This window comes from Nylanderia fulva, unplaced genomic scaffold, assembly GCF_048542155.1.
Source record: "Nylanderia fulva isolate GAGA-0341 unplaced genomic scaffold, ASM4854215v1 Scaffold48, whole genome shotgun sequence".
NCBI lineage: Eukaryota > Metazoa > Arthropoda > Insecta > Hymenoptera > Formicidae > Nylanderia > Nylanderia fulva.
The window spans coordinates 805,334-824,954 of record NW_028190565.1 but is presented as its reverse complement, the minus strand read 5'-3'; the positions used below and the strand labels follow the sequence as shown (position 1 = coordinate 824,954).

At 32.6% G+C, this 19,621-nt stretch overlaps 4 protein-coding genes across 14 annotated transcripts; 2 read left to right on the top strand and 2 right to left on the bottom strand.

Moving 5' to 3' along the window:
* Positions 1-759: 759 nt before the first annotated feature.
* LOC114938823 (U11/U12 small nuclear ribonucleoprotein 35 kDa protein) lies at positions 760-2,056 on the bottom strand. Its single transcript, XM_029312937.2, has 4 exons — positions 1,935-2,056; positions 1,446-1,664; positions 1,123-1,336; positions 760-1,048 (listed from the first exon to the last, which is right to left on the bottom strand). The coding sequence occupies exons 1-4, from the start codon at positions 1,935-1,937 to the stop codon at positions 942-944; spliced, it is 543 nt and encodes a 180-aa protein (XP_029168770.2). The 5' UTR covers positions 1,938-2,056; the 3' UTR covers positions 760-941.
* Positions 2,057-4,916: 2,860 nt separating this feature from the next.
* Positions 4,917-12,548, bottom strand: LOC114938819 (uncharacterized). 4 transcript variants are annotated; one of them, XM_085486858.1, is made up of 8 exons: positions 12,106-12,265; positions 11,652-11,831; positions 11,326-11,416; positions 9,170-9,373; positions 8,930-9,071; positions 8,412-8,611; positions 8,162-8,314; positions 4,917-7,380 (listed from the first exon to the last, which is right to left on the bottom strand). In XM_085486858.1, the coding sequence occupies exons 4-8, from the start codon at positions 9,322-9,324 to the stop codon at positions 6,090-6,092; spliced, it is 1,941 nt and encodes a 646-aa protein (XP_085342984.1). In that variant the 5' UTR covers positions 9,325-9,373; positions 11,326-11,416; positions 11,652-11,831; positions 12,106-12,265; the 3' UTR covers positions 4,917-6,089. The 4 variants fall into 4 exon arrangements, with proteins under 4 accessions (XP_085342984.1, XP_029168751.1, XP_029168752.1 ...); XM_029312918.2 differs by lacking the exons at positions 11,652-11,831; positions 12,106-12,265 and adding an exon at positions 12,272-12,548; XM_029312919.2 differs by having other exon boundaries at positions 11,652-12,265.
* Positions 6,785-16,921, top strand: LOC114938822 (uncharacterized). 8 transcript variants are annotated; one of them, XM_029312932.2, is made up of 11 exons: positions 6,785-8,321; positions 10,092-10,255; positions 10,764-11,024; positions 11,183-11,487; positions 11,745-11,932; positions 14,220-14,434; positions 14,523-14,626; positions 14,753-15,090; positions 15,177-15,593; positions 16,039-16,081; positions 16,359-16,921. In XM_029312932.2, exons 6-11 carry the CDS (start codon positions 14,258-14,260, stop codon positions 16,420-16,422), a joined length of 1,143 nt encoding a protein of 380 aa, XP_029168765.1. In that variant the 5' UTR covers positions 6,785-8,321; positions 10,092-10,255; positions 10,764-11,024; positions 11,183-11,487; positions 11,745-11,932; positions 14,220-14,257; the 3' UTR covers positions 16,423-16,921. The 8 variants fall into 8 exon arrangements, with proteins under 8 accessions (XP_029168765.1, XP_029168766.1, XP_085342987.1 ...); XM_029312933.2 differs by lacking the exon at positions 6,785-8,321 and adding an exon at positions 8,782-9,674; XM_085486861.1 differs by lacking the exons at positions 6,785-8,321; positions 11,745-11,932 and having other exon boundaries at positions 10,098-10,255.
* Positions 16,922-18,336: 1,415 nt separating this feature from the next.
* On the top strand, positions 18,337-19,609 carry LOC114938682 (GPN-loop GTPase 3). Its single transcript, XM_029312707.2, has 3 exons — positions 18,337-18,605; positions 18,686-18,879; positions 18,953-19,609. The coding sequence occupies exons 1-3, from the start codon at positions 18,561-18,563 to the stop codon at positions 19,533-19,535; spliced, it is 822 nt and encodes a 273-aa protein (XP_029168540.1). The 5' UTR covers positions 18,337-18,560; the 3' UTR covers positions 19,536-19,609.
* Positions 19,610-19,621: the final 12 nt, after the last annotated feature.

The window sequence follows — 19,621 nt, the reverse complement described above, 5'->3', positions numbered from 1 at the left end:
TAGGCCTGTTACGATGCACGCCCCCACCTTTTACGACTATTGACAACGAGGAATCGTCGCTATTCTGTCTGTAATATTCGCGGAGATTCTCCCAACTGGACTGAATTTTTCAGAATTTTTTTTTATTCTTCAATTTTGTATATCCCCAAACATTTTAATTCAACCGGAATTTTTACACATATAACTATCTGCGATTGAATTCTAGCGATAAAAATTGTTTTAATATAGTCGAAATGATATATAATTTTTTTAAAAATTATTAACTATGTATCATTTTACAATTTGTAACGTATTAAAAAAAGAAACGACATTGGGGAGACATCGTGGTCTCTCGTTTTGAGCGACGAAATAGGAGACGCGATGAACAAATGTGGACCGAGACCGTCGCCGAGACCTTGATGAAGGGCACACTCGGTGAATATCGCTGAAATTACGGCAGAAAGAGCCTATCTTATCGGTATCACCCTGGGATAGAAACTTAAACTCGGAATTATGCACAGAGACTATCGAATCGAGCGGGGTCTCCTTATATGGAGAGAGACGTATGTGGGAGACGACGGTATAAAGTTCCCCGCGAATACGATTCTGTGGCGTATCGCCTTGAGATCACCTCTCGAAGATATCACGCGAAATTTCGATGGGAACACGAAACACATGATTCGACAGTTTCTGACAAAATATTATATCGCATATCAACGTTTCTTAGAGTCTTATCAGTATTTGTCGCGCTAAAATAGCAAGAATATTGTGATAAGTATATTGAAATGAACGCTATTTATTTTTCCGAGTGTGATAAAAAAATTTGATACTAAAAACATCCCATATACATATAATATAATCCTAAATATATTCTAAATATAGAATTCATGTTCTAAATATAGAAAGAAATAAAATTAAAAAAAGTAGAATGAATAGAAATAGTAACGATATAAAAATAGGCACTATCTCTTGGACTTCAAAATATTAGGTACTATCGGTCGTTTAAACGGTCTATCCTTTCCTCCGAATCTCAATTGCCCTGACTCTTTTTTGCCACCAAAACCACCTCCTGCAAAGATTGAATAATTAAAACTCGCAATGTTCATATATACATTATATGCATATATATTGCTGATTACGTACCGAGTCTTCTTGGTTTCCATCCCTTCATGCTACGACCGCATTCATAATCGATAAATATTTTATATCCTTTTAACATGGCATCTGTAGTTCGTCTTAATACTCTTCTGACGTCGTCTTCGCTTCTCATTTCCACAAAACCATATCCTTGAGAGTGTCCAGTTACTACATCTACTATGACTTTTGTGGAAATAACATCTCCATATTTGCTAAAAAACTAGACAAAAAATATTGAAAATTTATTAATAATTATACATTATTCTATAAATACATTTGGTGCATAATAAAACTGCTAAATATATCATTCGATAGAGCTAATATATCACCTCTTTTAGATCATATTTAGTGACATTGGCTCCAAATCTAGCTACAAATATAGTTCTTTCCGATTTAGATTCTAAATCATGCGGTGGCTCATAATGCATCATCATTGCCCTACTAATAGCTTTATCATGGGGTTCTGTATCCGTCCCATCGATACTACCTGCCTTTAGAGGATCATAATTTTTGGCGTAAGGACTCCAGTTTTGTAATACACTTTCATCCTAAAACATAGATATCAATGGCTCGATGAAAGTTGGAATAAATCATAAATTACTATTGTCAATCTAATATTAAATAAATTTAAAACTAATTTTTTTAGTATTAAATATTAAATGCGATCAACATACATATATATTTAAATATTACACAGTTGTATATAACCTTAAAAATGATTTGTGTTGACAATAAAATCTTACATACATATAATTTAACGCTAATATTAGTTGCATTAATTTATTCTTATTTTTATTGTCTTTATTAGTGACACTCACCATATCAAGTATATTTAGAAAATTAAAAAATATTTACACAGTGAAATATTTCATATATAAACAAATCGCTTCTTTTTGACAGCTGACAGCTCCAAATTTCGTCCGATACTGCCATCTATATTTAATTTAATAATTACGTAGTCACATTTCTATCTATCTATCGATAAAATCATTTGTTCGATGCATGTTGCTGACATGTTTTTTTTCAATTTTGTTGTTATTTTCATTTCTAAAAATTTTTTAAATATTTTTAATATTTTTAGTTAGTTTTATTATTTTTTAATATTAGTTTAATATAATATATATGGATCTCGAAAAATTGTCGCAAGAATCTGCAAGAAATAGTTTTTTGGGAATATTGTTTATATTTATAAATATAATTTTGTTTATTAAATATAAAGACGACATCGAATACACAATAATATTGTATATTATACATACGAATTCCAAAAGACATATATATCTAAATTCTAAATAAATGACATTATAGTAAAGCAATATAATCTCAGAAAAAATTCAAGTTATTATGGCAATTTGTCTCGATATCAAATTATACATATATGTGGAAAATTCGGATTTTATTTAAATAAAATTATCGAACGCATATTATTCAGGATATATATGGTTCTGATAGCTTTTTAATTATAATAAAATATAATGAAGAGATAGAGATAATGAATAAAGCCACAGAATCACACACACACATACACTATATCTGTATCTATATATATATATATACATACGCACACATCTATCGTTACTTTTATGGAATAAACAAATTTATTTTCTCTTTAGCCACTTTTACCAATTATATATATACCAATTATTTAATTACTAATTAATTATTATATTCTTCATTTAAAATCTAAGCTAAATGCGTTGAAAAAAAAACACATTATATTGTACATGAAATAATACAAAATACAAATACATATCATATGCAGACGTTGTCAAAGAATAAAAGTCTCTATATAAATTATGTACATACATATATTATCACACATAATTTAATTAACGTGAGGGATATTTTTCGATAGGACACATTTTTTGATCGGACACATTATGTAATTTCCCAGGTAGCAAGCGTACGTCATTCGACGTCGCATGACGTCATTATATAGACGTCGAATAATCCCAGGTAGCAAACTGACGTCATTAAATGTCAAAATCATTTTGACATTTAGTGACGTCAGTTTGCTACTCATCATTTTGACATTTAATGACGTCAGTTTGCTACTCATCATTTTGACATTTAATGACGTCAGTTTGCTACTCATCATTTTGACATTTAATTACGTCAGTTTGCTACTCATTATTTTGACATTTAATGACGTCAGTTTGCTACTGAATATATTAGGCCGATTGAGTATGGAACAATTCCCTGTCGAGTCACTCTCGATTGATCGCGATTATATTGTTACATCGAATACTAAATCAAGTCAAAGTCCGAGTCAAAGTCAAAGCGCGCACCCATCCGTTTTAACGCCAAAATGGTATTAACAGCCTTAACCCAGCGCTTTTTAATGACGTAGCGCTTCAAACGATGCTTCTGAATCAGATTCTCCAGAGCGGCTTCCAGCCAACGATGCTCTAGAAGTTTTGCCGCGGTTGGTCTTTTCCTACGAGATATAAGAAAAATTAAACAATCAATCACACATTCATCCCGGGAAAACATTTTTTATATATAACAATATAAAATTATATATAGAAATATATAAAATTATACATATAATTGCAAAATTATATATGAAATATGTTTATACATAATTAGATAAAAACTTTATATATATATATAATTATATAAATTTATATATATAATAAATAAGTATTTCTTTATATATATAAATATATATGTTTCACATAAAATTATATATATGAATCCTTATAATTTATATATATAAATTTATATTATTATGTATAAAAATAGACATATTTTACATATAATTTTACGATTGCATGTATAATTATACAATTATTACATATAATTATATATAAAAAATTTTTTCCCGAGATGCGGGGAAAATATAAAAATCAGTAATCTTTCTACGATATGTTTTTTGCGTATCGTGATTTATATTAAATACAAATAAATATGAACACAGAGATTGTGGACACAAAAGAAAAATATGTGCGCAGATATATATTGTATATTATACTTCAACTCTTTAACTTCTTCGTGAATTTTTAGTACGTCATATATATATTTAGTAAAAAACTTAAACTTATTCTATTATAAATATAATTCTCGTAATTAATATTATTACAATATACGACAAATTATAGTTCTATCAATAATAATAATAAAATATAATAATAATAAGAAAATAATAATGTATTAAATATAAAAATCCCGCACTCTCTTGAATACTTGAACATTTATCGTTTACAGAATGTTTAAATTCAGAATAATCAATAAGAGAAGCTTGTTGCGTTATATTTTTGTATTGTTAGAAGCATCACGATGAAATATTAGTTTGCAGGAAATTGAAATCATTCGCAAGCATATTTCGATGAAAAAATTAAAGAGCTTACACCGATATGCGTACAAAATATCGATTTGAGGGTGTGTCGATGATGCATAATAGAAGCTCTTATCATTTTTCCTCAGAGATTCCGACTACAAATTATATAACGGTACAAATTTTGCTAATGATTTATATGACCTTTTTCGATATTGCTCATCTCAATAGCTCAATTCATATATGTCAAGGGTTATCTCTATTAGTCATATTTAACTCTCCGTTTAACATATAAATCCATTAAAGTCGTATCTATTTCTGAAAGCGTACTCGAACGTTTGATAAAAAAGAGAATCTCGCAGTCAATATTTCCTGACGTTTTATATGCGCATATGAAAGTTTCATGATACGTAAAATTGCAGGAATTTTGCTCGAATGCACGTAAACAAATTTGCGAGAAATAGATGCGAGCCTGACAGATTTAAATTACGATCGAGAAACCAAGAATTATAAGAGCAGGGCGTTGAAAAGTTATACTCTCTGCTTTATATTATTCGCACATCATCTTTAATACATTTAAAAAACATTTCTCTCTCTTTCTTTCTTTTTCTATTTTATCGCAATTTTCTCCCGTTTATTCACTGCAGCTGTGTTGAATTATGATGCCAGAAACAAGAAATTGTGCAAATTTTCTTACGAAATATTATACATCGAAATATAAAGTTCGTTTTCTTGTATTTTACGCGATTATCTGCGATATCATAATTCAATACGTCATACACACACACGTACATACATACGCATACAAGAAGTCTGAAAACTTTATTTATTCGATTGTTTGCCAAATTGACTATTTGATATTTAAGAAACGCAAATTGAAGTGAGTTGAAGACTTTTTTTAAACGTCTAATTTTTAAATAAATTGTTTATAAAATTTCTAGACACCTTCTAGTTGCGATATTAAAATTTACTTATTCATAAATGTCCTCAATTGTTGGCTAAAATTAGGATAAATAAAAATAAAAAGATATGTAGAAAGAAAATATCAACAATTGTCAAGTTAACTTCGAATTAAAAAAAATCAATTTTCCATCGAATTTTGCACAATTCTTTGAGATTCGTTTTATCTTCAGCTATGTATACATACAGTGTTTCTAAAATTATGTCAAAGATTCTAAAAATGAATTCTAGGAGTTAAATAAGAGAAAAAGTTTCTTTAAATATGGGTCGAAAAATGCTTTTTCTCTGAGTTATAGTCTTCTAAAGTTAAGAGAAAAAATCGAAACATATGTATTGTAAATCTTGAAGACTTTTTCACAGATCATGAAAATTTTGCACAGCGTAATAATTAGTGAATACTTAATTTTTGATGTAATTTTCATCCGATTTTGAGGGGGACCCGAAAGTGGCAAAATAACGTCACTTTGATATTACTTGGAAATTTTCATTTTTGGATCCACGTTTACAAAAATATTTCTTCTTGATTTGGACCCCTAGAATATGCTCTTAAAATCTCCGATACGGTTTTAGAAACGCCTTATATATCGTTGCCCCGGGCAGATCTGACCTCGAGTGCCAAAAAACTATTTCAGCAGCTCGAAAACAAGGTTTACGACCGAATAAAGAAGAGAAAGGAGACTTGCTTGCGCACCGACGTGAAAACATCTATACGTTTTCAGGTATACAACAACATCGTTCAACGATATATCGACGGCGACACGGAGGACGCGACGTCGGGAGGCTTCGCTTTCCTCTGCTTCGACTGGAAGTACTCGGCCAACGAGTTCATCGTCTTCCTGGCGACCGTGTTCGCTGCGCACCAGTCCAGGCTGACGGACTTCCGGCCGACGTTGCTGACGCAGGGCGTCGCGGTGACGTCCTCCCATTCGCCCAGGAGGTGCAGCAGCAGGTCCTTGGCGCTACCGGGCTCGTCGAGGTTGAGGTTTTTGTGCAGGTCCTGCAGGTTCGATATCCTCGGCACATCCCGGCTGGTCTCGCCGAAGGATCGCTTCACTCGGGACCGTCGCCACGGAGGCGTCAAGTCCACGTCCTTGTCGTCCTTGAGGGAGGACGTCGCCTGGAAGGACGTCTTGCCGATCGTCGTCATCCTGCTGAACTTGCCGAGTCCGAAGGAGCACTTCCGATCCTCCTTGCACCTCTCGGACATCTCGCCGTCGCTGATGCTGGTTCTCCTTAAAGCTAGGAACGCAGGATTTTCCGGATTCCCGTCCACGTCGTGTCTGTCGAAGCTGCGGCTACTGTGGAAGGTCGTCCCGTTCAGCTTCCGTTGCCGGGTGATGCTGGACAACTTCTCCGTAATCTCGTTGGTCTCTTTGGTGGAGACCAAAGAGCTGGTGACGTTGCTCTTCGGGTAAGAACCGCCACGATTGTTCCCAACATCGGGCTTCTTGATGGAACGCTGCGCCTCCGACTTGGTCCCGTTGTCGTCCTCGCTGGATGGCGAACCCAGAGCGATCGTGCGAAGATGTTCGGACAGCCTTATGATCTCCTCAGCTAGAGCAATCTGGCTGGCTGGATCGCGACGGTTCCTAGCGGCCGTACCTTCGGAGGCTCTCCTTTCCAAGGACAGGCTGAAACTCGGTACGGACAAGAAGCGAGTGGAGTGAAGCGAATCCACCTTGTCGGACTGAGTGCTGCTGCTGCGAAGACTGTCGCAGGGAGACGGACTGTGTCCTCGCAGGGACGTCGATTCCTCAGGGTGTTCGCGGAACGAGGGATCTCTGGCCGAATGATAGGAATCGATCGTGTAAGGACTGTCCGGGTGCTCCCGCCAACGTTCGACGAACAGCCTGAGATTGTCCTTGGTGACGTCCAGCTCTTCCTCGAGGTGCCCGTCGCGGATGACACCTAGAGGACGATTTTCGAGAAAGGCCATCCGTTTGGCCGCCTCTTCCTGGCTCCTGGTCTTACTCGTTTTTCGCGCCAGCCAACGATGCTCCCGACATTGCGCCGCCGTCATTCGCTTTCTGAAAGATTCGAAAGGCCCGATTGATGGTCTCTCCTTGTTCCGTAGAGACACAAGAGTGTTCCAAGAGCGAACAGTTAAGACGAAAACGCACAGACGAGGAATGCGGTGCAAGAATGTGTCCGATGAAGATGCAGACGTATATATGTGTGTGGGTGTGTGTGTGCGTTCGTATGTAGATGTGGGTCATGTGTGCAAAATTCTCGAGAAATTAGCTAACCGACGAGCGAAACGTTATATATCGATGTTACTTCGTCGTTTGACATTTGGATGACGTTCTCGGTGGTCATTAAATACCGTTGTCGAATGCAATGGCAGTGAAATAATGGCTGCTATACAAGACCGGAACAGCATACTTTCTGCTAGAGTTATCAGGAATGCGGTCATATTTCATATACATTTAATTACGAAATAGAGAATCACTCATCTGTCCTTTCTTTAGAGACCGGTAAAGTCTTATTTACCGATGTTGATCGAAAAATAGTTTGGAATCATTCATAATAATAATAATAATAATGGAGGCCAGGATAGCTGTAATAAACGCAAGTTGCTCGTGTGAATCATCGCACACACCCTCGCAAACGAGGAAAAAGGAGGATTATAGGGTTCGAGAAAGTTTTCACAACAATAGCAACAAACACATGATATGAAATGTAAAGAAGGGAAGAAACAGAGGTAGTTTGAAACAGACTAAGCAGTTTGCTACTTGGAAATATGGAAGGGGAAAAAATTAAGGAAGTACAGTATTAATTTTATGTGCAGCGTGAAAAAAGCATACTTACTCTTTGTCTTTCACCAGGAGGCATCTGATGAAATCTTTCGCGTCCTCGGAAATCTCGGCAAAGGCTTCGTGGTCAAAATCGTATTTCGCTATGGTGACGTTGGCCATTGTCTCTATATCCGTATCGCCCATAAACGGTGACAAACCGGACAATCTATAAAGTAAACAATTGTAATAAATAATTATCGATGGGGGAAAAGGGCGGCTTTGTGTGACTATATTAATAATACACGTGCATTCATGCTACTTACAAGACATAACATATAACACCTATACTCCATATGTCGGTGCCGAATCCAATTTGATCGAAGTTTACGACTTCCGGAGCGACGAATTCAGGTGTACCGAATAACACTTGCAACTTCTTATTCGGATCGTATTCCCTCGCTAAACCGAAGTCTATGATTTTAATTCTGTTACCCTCCTTCGTCAGGCACAGGATATTCTCGGGCTACATGTAACACAAGTATCAATTTTTAATAGCAAGCATACGTCATTTTGATATTTAATGACGTCAGTTTGCTACTTGGGTAATTATACAGATGATTTTAATTTAGTAAAGATGAAAGTTCTTTGAGAAATTTAAAAAAACATGTAAATTATTGAAAATATAATAATTAATATAATAGATATATCATAAATAGATAATAAAAAGATAAAAGACGAAAATATTTCTGCAAGGAATGCAACTATCAGGTATGAACCTTTTGTATGCAATTGGGGAGGGGGATGATTAAATCCCAAGTAAATCGCAATTTTAATGACTTACTTTTAAATCGAGATGCAAGATTTTCTGACTATGCATAAATTCCATTCCCTCGCATATTTGACGCATAAAAACGGCGCAGCTGCGTTCCGTGAGTACAAAGTCGTCGTCAATCACTCTTTCGAAGAGCTCGCCGCCGTCGATCCTTTTAATAGACAATGGAGGACTTTTTAAGTAATTGTGCAGAGAAAAGACCCGTGGTTCTTTTTACGATGTTTACCCGCAAGAATATAAGACACGTACAATTCTAGAATAACATATATCTGTTTTCCCGCGTCAATGGCGTCGTAGAGCTGAATCAATCGTGGATGCTGCAGACGTCGCATGATCTCGACCTCCCTCTGGACCGTTCGTCTGTCCTCCTTTTTCATGATGTTCACCACTTTCGCGGCCAGCATCAAGCCGCTCAATTTTTCCTTGCATCGATAAACAATTCCAAATTTTCCCCTAAAAAGTATGAAGCGAAAAAGATGGCTGAAGATTTTTTTTCTACAAATTTATATTATGTATTTTCTTATGAATTTGTTTTTATCCTTATTTGTGCACCTCTCGATATAAGGTTCGCTCCGCAGAAATTTTAGAACGCAGAATCCTTGAGGTGACAGGAAGTCGCTCGTAAAAAAATGATAAACACCTGCCAAATTTGCTTTTGTATATCCCTGGCTAGCGTAACGGAATACAACATATTTGTCACAAAGCCAAGTCGATGTATGAATCATTGAATTAACGTATCTACCTAACACTCAATGTATGTCGAATGCATTTTATTACATTATTGTTTTAATTCTTGCATCATTATTATTATACATTAATATTATATACTATTACACATTATATATATTTATTATCAATGTGTTTGGAAATTAGTGATTCATTAATTGCATTAGACCTTGGAGTTTAATAATATAATATTTTTTTTTATAATAAAAAATGTATTATTGTATAAAATTCAGGTATAAAGAATTTTTTAAATAATTTTGTTGCACTTAATATCTGTGTCTAGCTCTTACTAGTTCCTTTTATACTTGAATTTGCATTTATATATCTTTATTATTTTATAATTAAAAATTTAATAAAAATATAATTGAATATTGTTAAAAAATACTTAGTAATTAAAATAAAAAATGTAATTGTATAATACACTAAAATTTTATCTTATTTACAGGTCTGTAGCTGAAGTATCTCTCATGTGGACAATCGTTTCATTGTCAAAATGAGTCGGTCGAGTTCACCGGTCAAGATCGAAGGCACGAGAGATTCCGTCCGTCTGATTTGACAACACGCACCGTCACTCATGGTGTGAGTGAAGAGAAAACGAATTATTTATAGGTACATCGTAGGTCCTTGATCGCTCTCGTACGAGAATAAAACCACACACGCGTGCGTTTATCTACGCGCGTACATTCCTTATCAATTCGCGCTGCATTCCGCAGACGTGCACCTGTTGTGCACGCAGTGTTTGCTGTTATCTAAATAAAATTATATAGACGATCATCTAGATGAAATTTTGACGTCTTATCTTATCTTTATATAGAGATAATAAAAATATGTATTATCTATGCCTTAGAAAAAAATGTTCGCTTTACGAAAAGCAGTAAGCGATAAAAACTTATAAATAAAGTATGAATATATTTTATATTCCTTTTCCAATCTACATTTTTTATAACTGTGTTTACATAAGTGGTCTTAAAAATAATTTTTTCTGGAAGTTCTCTAGATGAATCGCCATATAATTTTACCTTTCATCCATTTTATCTTCTATTTTTTATATTTGAAACAAAATCATCTTTATTTTATCCAAGATGTATTTACATATTTTTATCTCATCTTTATCTAGCTAATTTTAAAATCATCTAAGCACAATACTGGGTGTACTAAAGCATGCAACATGAGAAACTGTTACTGCTAACGTGGAAATTGGCCAATGACTCGAATATATTCATTTATCATCGAATATATTAAATTCAGACATCGAGGGAGAGCGCTTTGCGATTATATAAAGCGCCCAATGTTTTATTTCAATCGCCATTTGATCCGGCCTTGATAGAGAAATATTTTCATCTTGGTTCCGAGACGATCCAAACAGGAAGAAGAAGAGGTAAGCAATTTATATCCTGAAGATTCTACTATCAATTCAATTTTTTCAAAAAAATATTTCTTTTAAATTCAAAGATATATGATTATAATACAGAAGGTATTAGAAATTCGAAGAATTAATTAACTGCGTTAATTTAATCACCAATTGTCGACTTCCAGGAAATTGTCGAGGGAGGAATCTCAAGGCTGGACCAGCACACAACGAGAGATTAATTTGAGCTGATCTCGCGTGATCGACACGTCGTTGGCACGACGCTTCGACATCTATACGCATCCGTTGATCGACGAATTTAATCACTCACCGTCCGAGCTCTGCCTGGATGTCATAATCGTCCTTGAACTCGACTCCCCGACGTACTGTCACATCTCGATAGGGGAAGCTGGGCTCGATCTCTGAAAAAATTATCGTAAAAATATTACAACGCAATCGTTCATGTAGGAAGGAAGAGAATGCAAAGAGACACGTAAGCGTGAATTTAATTTTTTTATCAGAAATATCGAACTAATTTTTTTCCACATTTTTCGCGCCTAATTTTGTTATTCGAGTTATACAATTTAATATCTCCGTCTCTTTATTAATTATTTTTTATCTATTTATTTTTAAATATCGGCTCATGTAAAAAATTACATTATTTTGACGTCAAATGATGTCATATTAGACGTTTTGATGTCGTCAGTTTGCTACTTGAGATCTTTTCTATCCTTCGATTATTCTTTACAGAAATTAGAGATTCCACATATGCGGAGATTCCGTGAAAATAGCCTCCCTGTGTTTATATGTGCGTAAAACGTACATTCTTGCGTGTTACTAGAATGGATGAAATCGTTAAATGTATCGACTTGGATCCGGCAGCGGTCCATGAGTGACAACACAACATGATCATCGACGTCGTGATTAATGAATGAAAAGTAGGTATCCCAAGTAGCAAACTGACATCATTAAACGTTAAAATGACATATCATTTTGACGTCTAATGACGTCATGCGACGTATGCTTGCTATTTGGGATCCCAAGTAGCAAACCGACGTCATTAAACGTCAAAATAATGTGATTTTGACGTTCAATGACGTCAATTTGCCACTTGGAATGTATACGATGATCGCCGAATGATTCGCGCCATTTTTATCAACGCGCGCGCTCTCTTCGTCTTCTCCGCGACGCAAACGCGCTTCCCGCCTGAAAACCGAGTCTTCCCGAAATTTTTTCGCGACGAATAGATTTCTCGTCTCCTCTCGTCTCTCTCTTACCTCCCACTGGATCCGACTCGTCCACGCGGATCATATTCCACGAGCGACCTCGTCGTCGCCGTCTTCCCTTCGGGGATGCAGAGGAAAAAAAGGCGGTGATCTCTCTCCCCCGCGAAAGGAAAATTTGGACGCGGAATCTCGCACCTGTCTCTCTCTCTCTCTCTTTCTCTCTCTCTCTCTCTATCTATCTCTTTCTCTCTCGATCGCGATCCTCCACGAGCCACGGGCGATTATGGACTATCCTCGGCGACGGGTGTCTCTTCTCTTCTTCCCCGGCTGAGACGGATTTAGATTTTCGGCGGACGCCGCGGGTTCTCCTGGTTGATCACGTGACTCTCAATAATCTCGAGATGAGGGAGGGGAAAATAGCTGACTTTGTCTCTCTCTTTCTCTCCTGTTGCGCTCGACTCTTCTCTCCATCTCATAATATAGTTTCACAATGATCCTCAAATCTTTGCTGTAATAAAGATATGAAATTCACGTGAGGCTATAATTACGAGTAGTTAAAATAAAATTATATATGTACATCACGAATCGTATGTTGAGGAAATATATATATATATTTTGATAGAGCTGTCAAAGCCCACTTGATGCGATGTCTAGGATATGTAAAATACATTGCAATTAATCTTTAATTTAATAATAATATTGTTTGATATTGCACTTTTTATCATTCTAAATAATTGTACTTCAATCAGAAAAATATCCTTCTTTTAAACGATATTAACTCAATTTTATTGCTGATAATAAAACTGATATAATATTGATTCTATAGATTTTAGATTTTATTACGTAAATTTCATTCACGAATATACATTTTCTGAAAGTCGAACATATATATTTTGTGAAAATAAAATTAAAAAATAAAAGTTTCATAATACGAGCACGAAAATATTTTAACAAAATTTACAATGTGAAGATAAACTCGACACACGTTATCGTGAATTTTAGCAGAGATATGCATCACATTAAAATTATATAAAATATTATTATATTATGTAGGAAAATTTTCCAACTCCGCTTTCCAATTTATCGTATCTGATAACTGATGATAACTATCGGAGAAAAATATGTGTTTAATGTAAAAAAATATTATTACTATTATAAATTGCAAAAAGCCTAAACAGCATTATTTTTGTAACGATAAATCTTATCTAATTTATTAATTAAAGAACGCGCTAATAATTTTATTAAATGTACATGATAATTTATTCTTATGACGCGCACAGATTCTATTCTAATTTTTTTAATTTATTCTATGTTTATATATATATATTATAATAAGAGTTTACTTTATATTATATATATCGTTGTGACGGGTATTTCATCAAAATAAATTTTATTTTTGAAGAGAAATAGAATTATTTGATGACAGTTTTTGTTTAACAAAAAAGAAAATAGTCGGAAAAGAATCAACAATAAAGAACTTTCAAACTTTTAAACTTTCGAGAAACTTCGATGTATCGATAATAGAGTCGAGTATCGATTTATTGTGCGCATGCGCAAATTAATTCAATTGTACAAATACCATGTGGTATTATTCATAACCTTGTATCATCGTGGTATTTTTTTCTTTTGTTAATAGCTTTTATTAATTAGATAAATAATTAAACGTATAAATAAGAGAATTAGTATTATTGTTGTTTTATATATTAAAATATATATGATTAAACTTGGTTGATATTATATATAAGAATTTTCTACATAAGTATTTGAGATAACCCCTTATGCATAGAATATAATTTAAATTCGCATATACTTAAAATTATTCCATTATTTTATACAAAGTATAAGAAAATCGACAGATTAAATGTACCTGATTATTAAGATGCAATTGTTTTTCAATTAAAAAAGTTTTGAATTTTTTTAATTTGAAAGATTTTAACAATTTCAATCTACACAATATTTTTAAAGATATATGTCATCATATATGTATAAACTATTTCAGTGTAAAGCGCTCTATTTACTCAATTACTCAACACTAAAATGGGTTATACGGAAGAGGATAGTGATAGTGTTGCATCTGATCTTCAGAATAAACATGATATTTACATCGAAATTGAACAGGATAAGAAGAAATATGAGTGTATTTATACAGGATGTCATGCTGTATTTCTGCGACCTTCTAGATTACAAAGGCACATACGAACCCATACTGGAGAGGTACTGATTATAGAAATTAAACCAGAATAATTAAATATAATAACATATAAAATGACAATGTTTTATGATCAATTTTTATACTTTACAGAGACCTTATAAATGTGATTATCCAGAATGCACAAAGGCATATACCAATTCTTGTCATTTGAAAAGACACTTGGAAACTCATAATTCCATGAAAAAAATATACCAGTACGTACATATAAATTAATATGTATTAAACGATTTAATTTATACAATTTATATGATATTTTCATAAACTGCATTTATATATTGGTTCTATAAATTACACTTAACACATTGTTTTGTTTAATTTAGATGTCCACAATGTTCAATGTCAATCAGTTATCTTCACAATTTAAAACGTCATTACAAACAGATGCACAATAAAGATAAAAAAATTTTCTGCAAGGAATGTGGTGAAAGTTTTAGTAAGAAGAATCAATTAGCTGAACATGAAACTATACATTTTGGATCTATCACTTATAAGTGTGATAAATGTGTCAAAAGTTTTACAAATATCACTAAATTTAAACAACATAAAAAAGCACATGAAAAGCCCCCTAAATGTTATCCCTGTCCAGTATCCGGATGCTCGGAGGTGTTTGATAAATGGCTACTATTATGCGCACATAGAAGAGCTAAACATGTAACAAGTACGAAAGATATAAAGAAATTAATTAAATATATAATTTAGCAGTAGATTTTAATACAAGAATCTATATTTCGATTTTTGTTTCAGCTTATAAATGCAACAATTGTGACAAAAGTTTTCTTAGTAAATCTAGATTGAGAATACATTCTAGAATACATTCTGAAAATAGATTGGTTGTATCATGCCCATATGACAATTGTCATAAAACTTATTTATTTAAGTACAGTTTGGAACAACATATAAGAGCTACACATCTTGAAGAAAAATTTTATTGCGACATGTGTTCTGTAGGTCTTACGACGAAAAAAAAGTTGATAGAACATATTCAACGTCGTCATGAACTCAAGAAACAGAAAACATCAAAAAAAGAGCAAAGAAAGAAAAGAAAAGATGCTGGTATACCTAAGAAGAGCGTATTATCTGGATTAATGGGAGTAAATTTGCCGTACAATTTAGAAAAAATGGTGATGGAACGAGAAACAGTGATAACAACAGATAACAATGGCAAGTGAAAACTTTAATAAATATATAAAAATTTATTTCTGTGCATATTATAATAACATTGGCAATATACATTTTTATACTTATGTAGACATTATTGATTCAAATAGAAAAATTGATAAATGATATAATTTGAATATATTTTCAATTTGCTCCCATTTTTCCAGTTTTGTACAATTATCCCATAAGATATTGCAATTGAATAATAATAGTCATTCTTATTCTGTTACATTTGTTTATACTCACAACTAACTTGAATAATTTCACAATATCATCATAAAATGTATATATATATATACATTGTACAAATGTATACATATCTTATAGCTATATGTTTATAGTTATGACCTTGTACTTTAGTTACCTTTTACCAGCTTGTCATTATTAAGAATACATTTTTAACATTTTATGTTTGAATGTTGGAGATAAAGTAACTCAAACTTTCTAGAATCAGGAAAGCTTATCCAATTTCTGCAAAATAATATTATCAAGTATGTATATAACATATAGTGCACTTTTGCAGATTTCTTTGAAACACACGTATTATATATATTTTGAAAGAAATGTTAAATCTGTTCATTAAAAATCTATATTGCTCTCGTAACGTTTTCTGTTTTATCTTTTTAAAATAACAAGTAAACAGAATGATTACACGTACAATATTATAAAATATAATAATAGTAATCTGTCAATAATTCTTTTTTAAACTGCATATTATAAATATATTTTGAAACTTAAAATCTAAAATTTTATTATGTGTGCATTTAGTCGATATTTATTACAACACTGGATAAGAAGGAAGCTCAAAATAAGTTGCTGCAGACTAAATTAATATGAATTCGATCGACATTGAGTCATCATACATAGACAATGTTGATAGGACATACCTATTAGAGCCATTAATAAATGTGCTAAAACGTGTTGAGGGGAAAACTGAGAAAGAAATTATTCCCGAGATCAATTTTTCGGATGAATTTCCTTCGCATGAAGTGGTTTGCCCTGAAGAAAAATTTAGTCCAAAACACGTCATCAATTATATGATAATCAGATATGAATGTTTTCACTCTGACATTCAAGTAGATTCTGATTTTCACAAACATATTATTTATAAGTATTTCGACGAGGACGAATCATGCGAAATGCGTATTACATTCTCTAACATTATGTCTTTCATTACTGATATTTTCACTATATCTTTTTTATATCATATACAATATGCGATAGACACTAAGAAGTTGCAAATAATATATGAGTTAAAAGACATGATGGAACAGAAATATAATATACAGAGCGATAACGTCCCTAATAAAGATGCGATTACCATATTTAAAGTAACACAATCTTTTCCAAGCATATCTTGTAGTTGGTTTCATTTATTTGTACCTAAAAATCCGCTTTGCCCTTTACATATATTTTTACATTTCATTAATATAACATTTCCTGGCTTACCAAATAACATAATTTGCTTCCCCAGAATTGCTTCAATTATTCCTAGAATACGTGGATCAAAATTTGTGCCCATAGCGTTACTGACGGCTGTAAACGTAAAAGTACAAGAGATTTACGAAACCTATATTCTTGAAAGTGACCCAAATTACAAGTTAGATAAGCTTTCATTAAATGCAATTTCTGGACGTATCATTGCATTACATTATTCCCAAATCTTTCCTGAAAGTTTAAAGCTGAAAGTATGCCAGAAATGGGGCATTGTGGAGAAAGTAGGAACGGAATATAAATATGCTGATTATTTTAATATCTATTTCGTAAAAGCTTTAAATGTAATAAAAGATGTTAAATCACATGAAGCCAACTATGAGAGAATAATTTCTGAAATAGTTTCTTATAGAATGTAAAAGTATATACGTTTCGACGTTCAGCTGTAGCATTACTCTCGTCTCTATTATATGTATAATATCTAAAATGTATCTATGCGCATACATATATTTTTATGTATAATTATATATGTATATCCATATATATGTTTTTTATATAAATGCACTTTTTTCCGCGGTTTTTAGTATTGTTTAAAAAAGAGACGAAAATATATTCATCTATTGCAATTATTATTACTTCTTTTTGCTATATATTATTATTTTTTCCAAAGATGCATGTCTCATTTATATCTTATATCTCGCAATCTCTCTTTTATATAATATAGGCGTATTGAATAAATTGATTATGATTATTAATATCATGAATAAAAAATGAAAATTTCGATGAAAGAGAAAAAATTTCTTAAGTACAAAAACTTTTACTTTTTTTTATCCAAAGAAAATTAATTAAAAATTATGATAGTAACTAAAGTTTTACTTAATTTACCTTTTATGTATTTTGCAACATATTTTAATCATATGTATTTGTTGTATCAATTATTTAAGAAAGATGAGAATGTAATTTTATATTATATCATTAAAAATAAAAGACGCAATCCTCATTCATAATACATCTTTTTTCCATTCCTTTGTTTTAAGATAATGAAAAAAGTAATTTTTATTTTTATTAAGTATTAATAAAACAGAGTTATCATTAGTTTGAATAATGTGAGATAATAATGGCGCCAAATATGAAAAATATCGCTCGCATATACATCATAGATAAAGTGAAAATAGATAGAGCAGTTTACCCGTGTTTCGTGCTCGGCTACCTGTGATTGGTGAATAGTATTCAGAGCCGAGATGCTATTGGTTCTCCTGTAATCCATTTTCAAAGCAAAATAGGTATATCTGTCTATATATTTTATGATTATAGAGTGTGTTTGCTTGAAGAATATTTTCGCATTAATTCGCATCGTAGATACACGATTGTGGGTTTTGTTTATATACAATGCTGTTTTCTTTTTATAAAACAATAATTTTCTATAATCTGTATTTTTATATTTTGTGAACTGAACTATTTCTGTGAACGTATTTCTCAGATAAATTACGAAACTGAAATTTGTTTGGTTTATACATATAATTATTGGTTATCAAAATGAGGTATGCTCAATTAGTAATGGGACCGGCCGGTTCTGGTAAGGTAATGAATTCATCACTTATCAAATTATATATAAATAAGAAACAAAATTACATTGTTAACATTTATACAACTTTTTACAGTCAACCTATTGTTCAATTATGCAACAACATGGCAGCGACTCAAAGAAGACGATAGATGTTGTAAATTTAGATCCTGCAGCAGAATATTTTGATTACAAGCCCTTGGCAGATATAAAAGAGTTAATTCAATTGGATGATGCTATGGAGGATGAATTTAACTTTGGACCCAACGGTGGCCTTGTATTCTGCATGGAGTAAGTTACATCTACGTTGAATGTATTAATGATTTAATTGTAATATTATATTAAAATATCTCCTTACACATAGATATTTAATTGAAAATGCAACCTGGCTGGCAGAGGAATTAGGTGATGCGGACGAGGATTATATAATATTTGACTGTCCAGGACAAATTGAATTATATACTCATATGACTGTGATAAAACAGCTGATAACCATGCTGCAAAATCTTAATTTTCGTATATGTGGAGTATTTTTGATGGATGTCCAATTCATGATCGACGCGTCAAAATTTCTATCCGGTACTCTGGCTGCTCTTAGTGCAATGATAAACCTAGAAATTCCACATGTTAATATTCTTAGTAAAATGGACTTGCTATCAAAGAGTGCGCAGAAAAGGTTGGACAATTATATAGATCCTGATCCACACAGTTTATTAACGGATGCAGAAGAAGATCCATGGAACGATCGGTATCGCAATCTTACAGAAAGTATTGGTAGAATCATAACAGATTATAGTTTAGTGCGTTTCTTGCCATTAAATATCAAGGATGAAGAAAGTATTGCGGATATTAAATTAATAATCGATAATACTATACAATATGGTGAAGATATAGATGTAAAAGTTAGAGATTTTGATGAACCTGATAGTGAAATAAATGAATCTTAAAGTTATTTTATATAAGAGGAACTGTAGATTTTATATAATTCTGTATATAATAAATATCTAGAACATTTGTCGTATATTTAGCAGAG

What these genes read in the sequence shown, in the direction of transcription:
- LOC114938823 (XM_029312937.2), bottom strand. An exon ending in CTAAATATGATCTAAAAGAG is followed by an intron (nt 1,337 to 1,445) that starts GTGATATATTAG and finishes TTTTTTGTCTAG; the next exon opens with TTTTTTAGCAAATATGGAGA. An exon ending in ATGGAAACCAAGAAGACTCG is followed by an intron (nt 1,049 to 1,122) that starts GTACGTAATCAG and finishes CAATCTTTGCAG; the next exon opens with GAGGTGGTTTTGGTGGCAAA.
- LOC114938819 (XM_029312918.2), bottom strand. Translation starts at nt 12,305, where the DNA reads ATGATCCGCGTGGACGAGTCGGATCCAGTGGGAG. An exon ending in ATCCAGGCAGAGCTCGGACG is followed by an intron (nt 9,374 to 11,325) that starts GTGAGTGATTAA and finishes CATACTTTTTAG; the next exon opens with GGGAAAATTTGGAATTGTTT. An exon ending in CTCCTGGTGAAAGACAAAGA is followed by an intron (nt 7,381 to 8,161) that starts GTAAGTATGCTT and finishes CGAATCTTTCAG; the next exon opens with AAAGCGAATGACGGCGGCGC.
- LOC114938822 (XM_029312932.2), top strand. Translation starts at nt 14,258, where the DNA reads ATGGGTTATACGGAAGAGGATAGTGATAGTGTTGCATCTGATCTTCAG. An exon ending in TCCATGAAAAAAATATACCA is followed by an intron (nt 14,627 to 14,752) that starts GTACGTACATAT and finishes TGTTTAATTTAG; the next exon opens with ATGTCCACAATGTTCAATGT. An exon ending in CTGCAAAATAATATTATCAA is followed by an intron (nt 16,082 to 16,358) that starts GTATGTATATAA and finishes GTGTGCATTTAG; the next exon opens with TCGATATTTATTACAACACT.
- LOC114938682 (XM_029312707.2), top strand. Translation starts at nt 18,561, where the DNA reads ATGAGGTATGCTCAATTAGTAATGGGACCGGCCGGTTCTGGTAAG. An exon ending in GACCGGCCGGTTCTGGTAAG is followed by an intron (nt 18,606 to 18,685) that starts GTAATGAATTCA and finishes AACTTTTTACAG; the next exon opens with TCAACCTATTGTTCAATTAT. An exon ending in GGCCTTGTATTCTGCATGGA is followed by an intron (nt 18,880 to 18,952) that starts GTAAGTTACATC and finishes CCTTACACATAG; the next exon opens with ATATTTAATTGAAAATGCAA.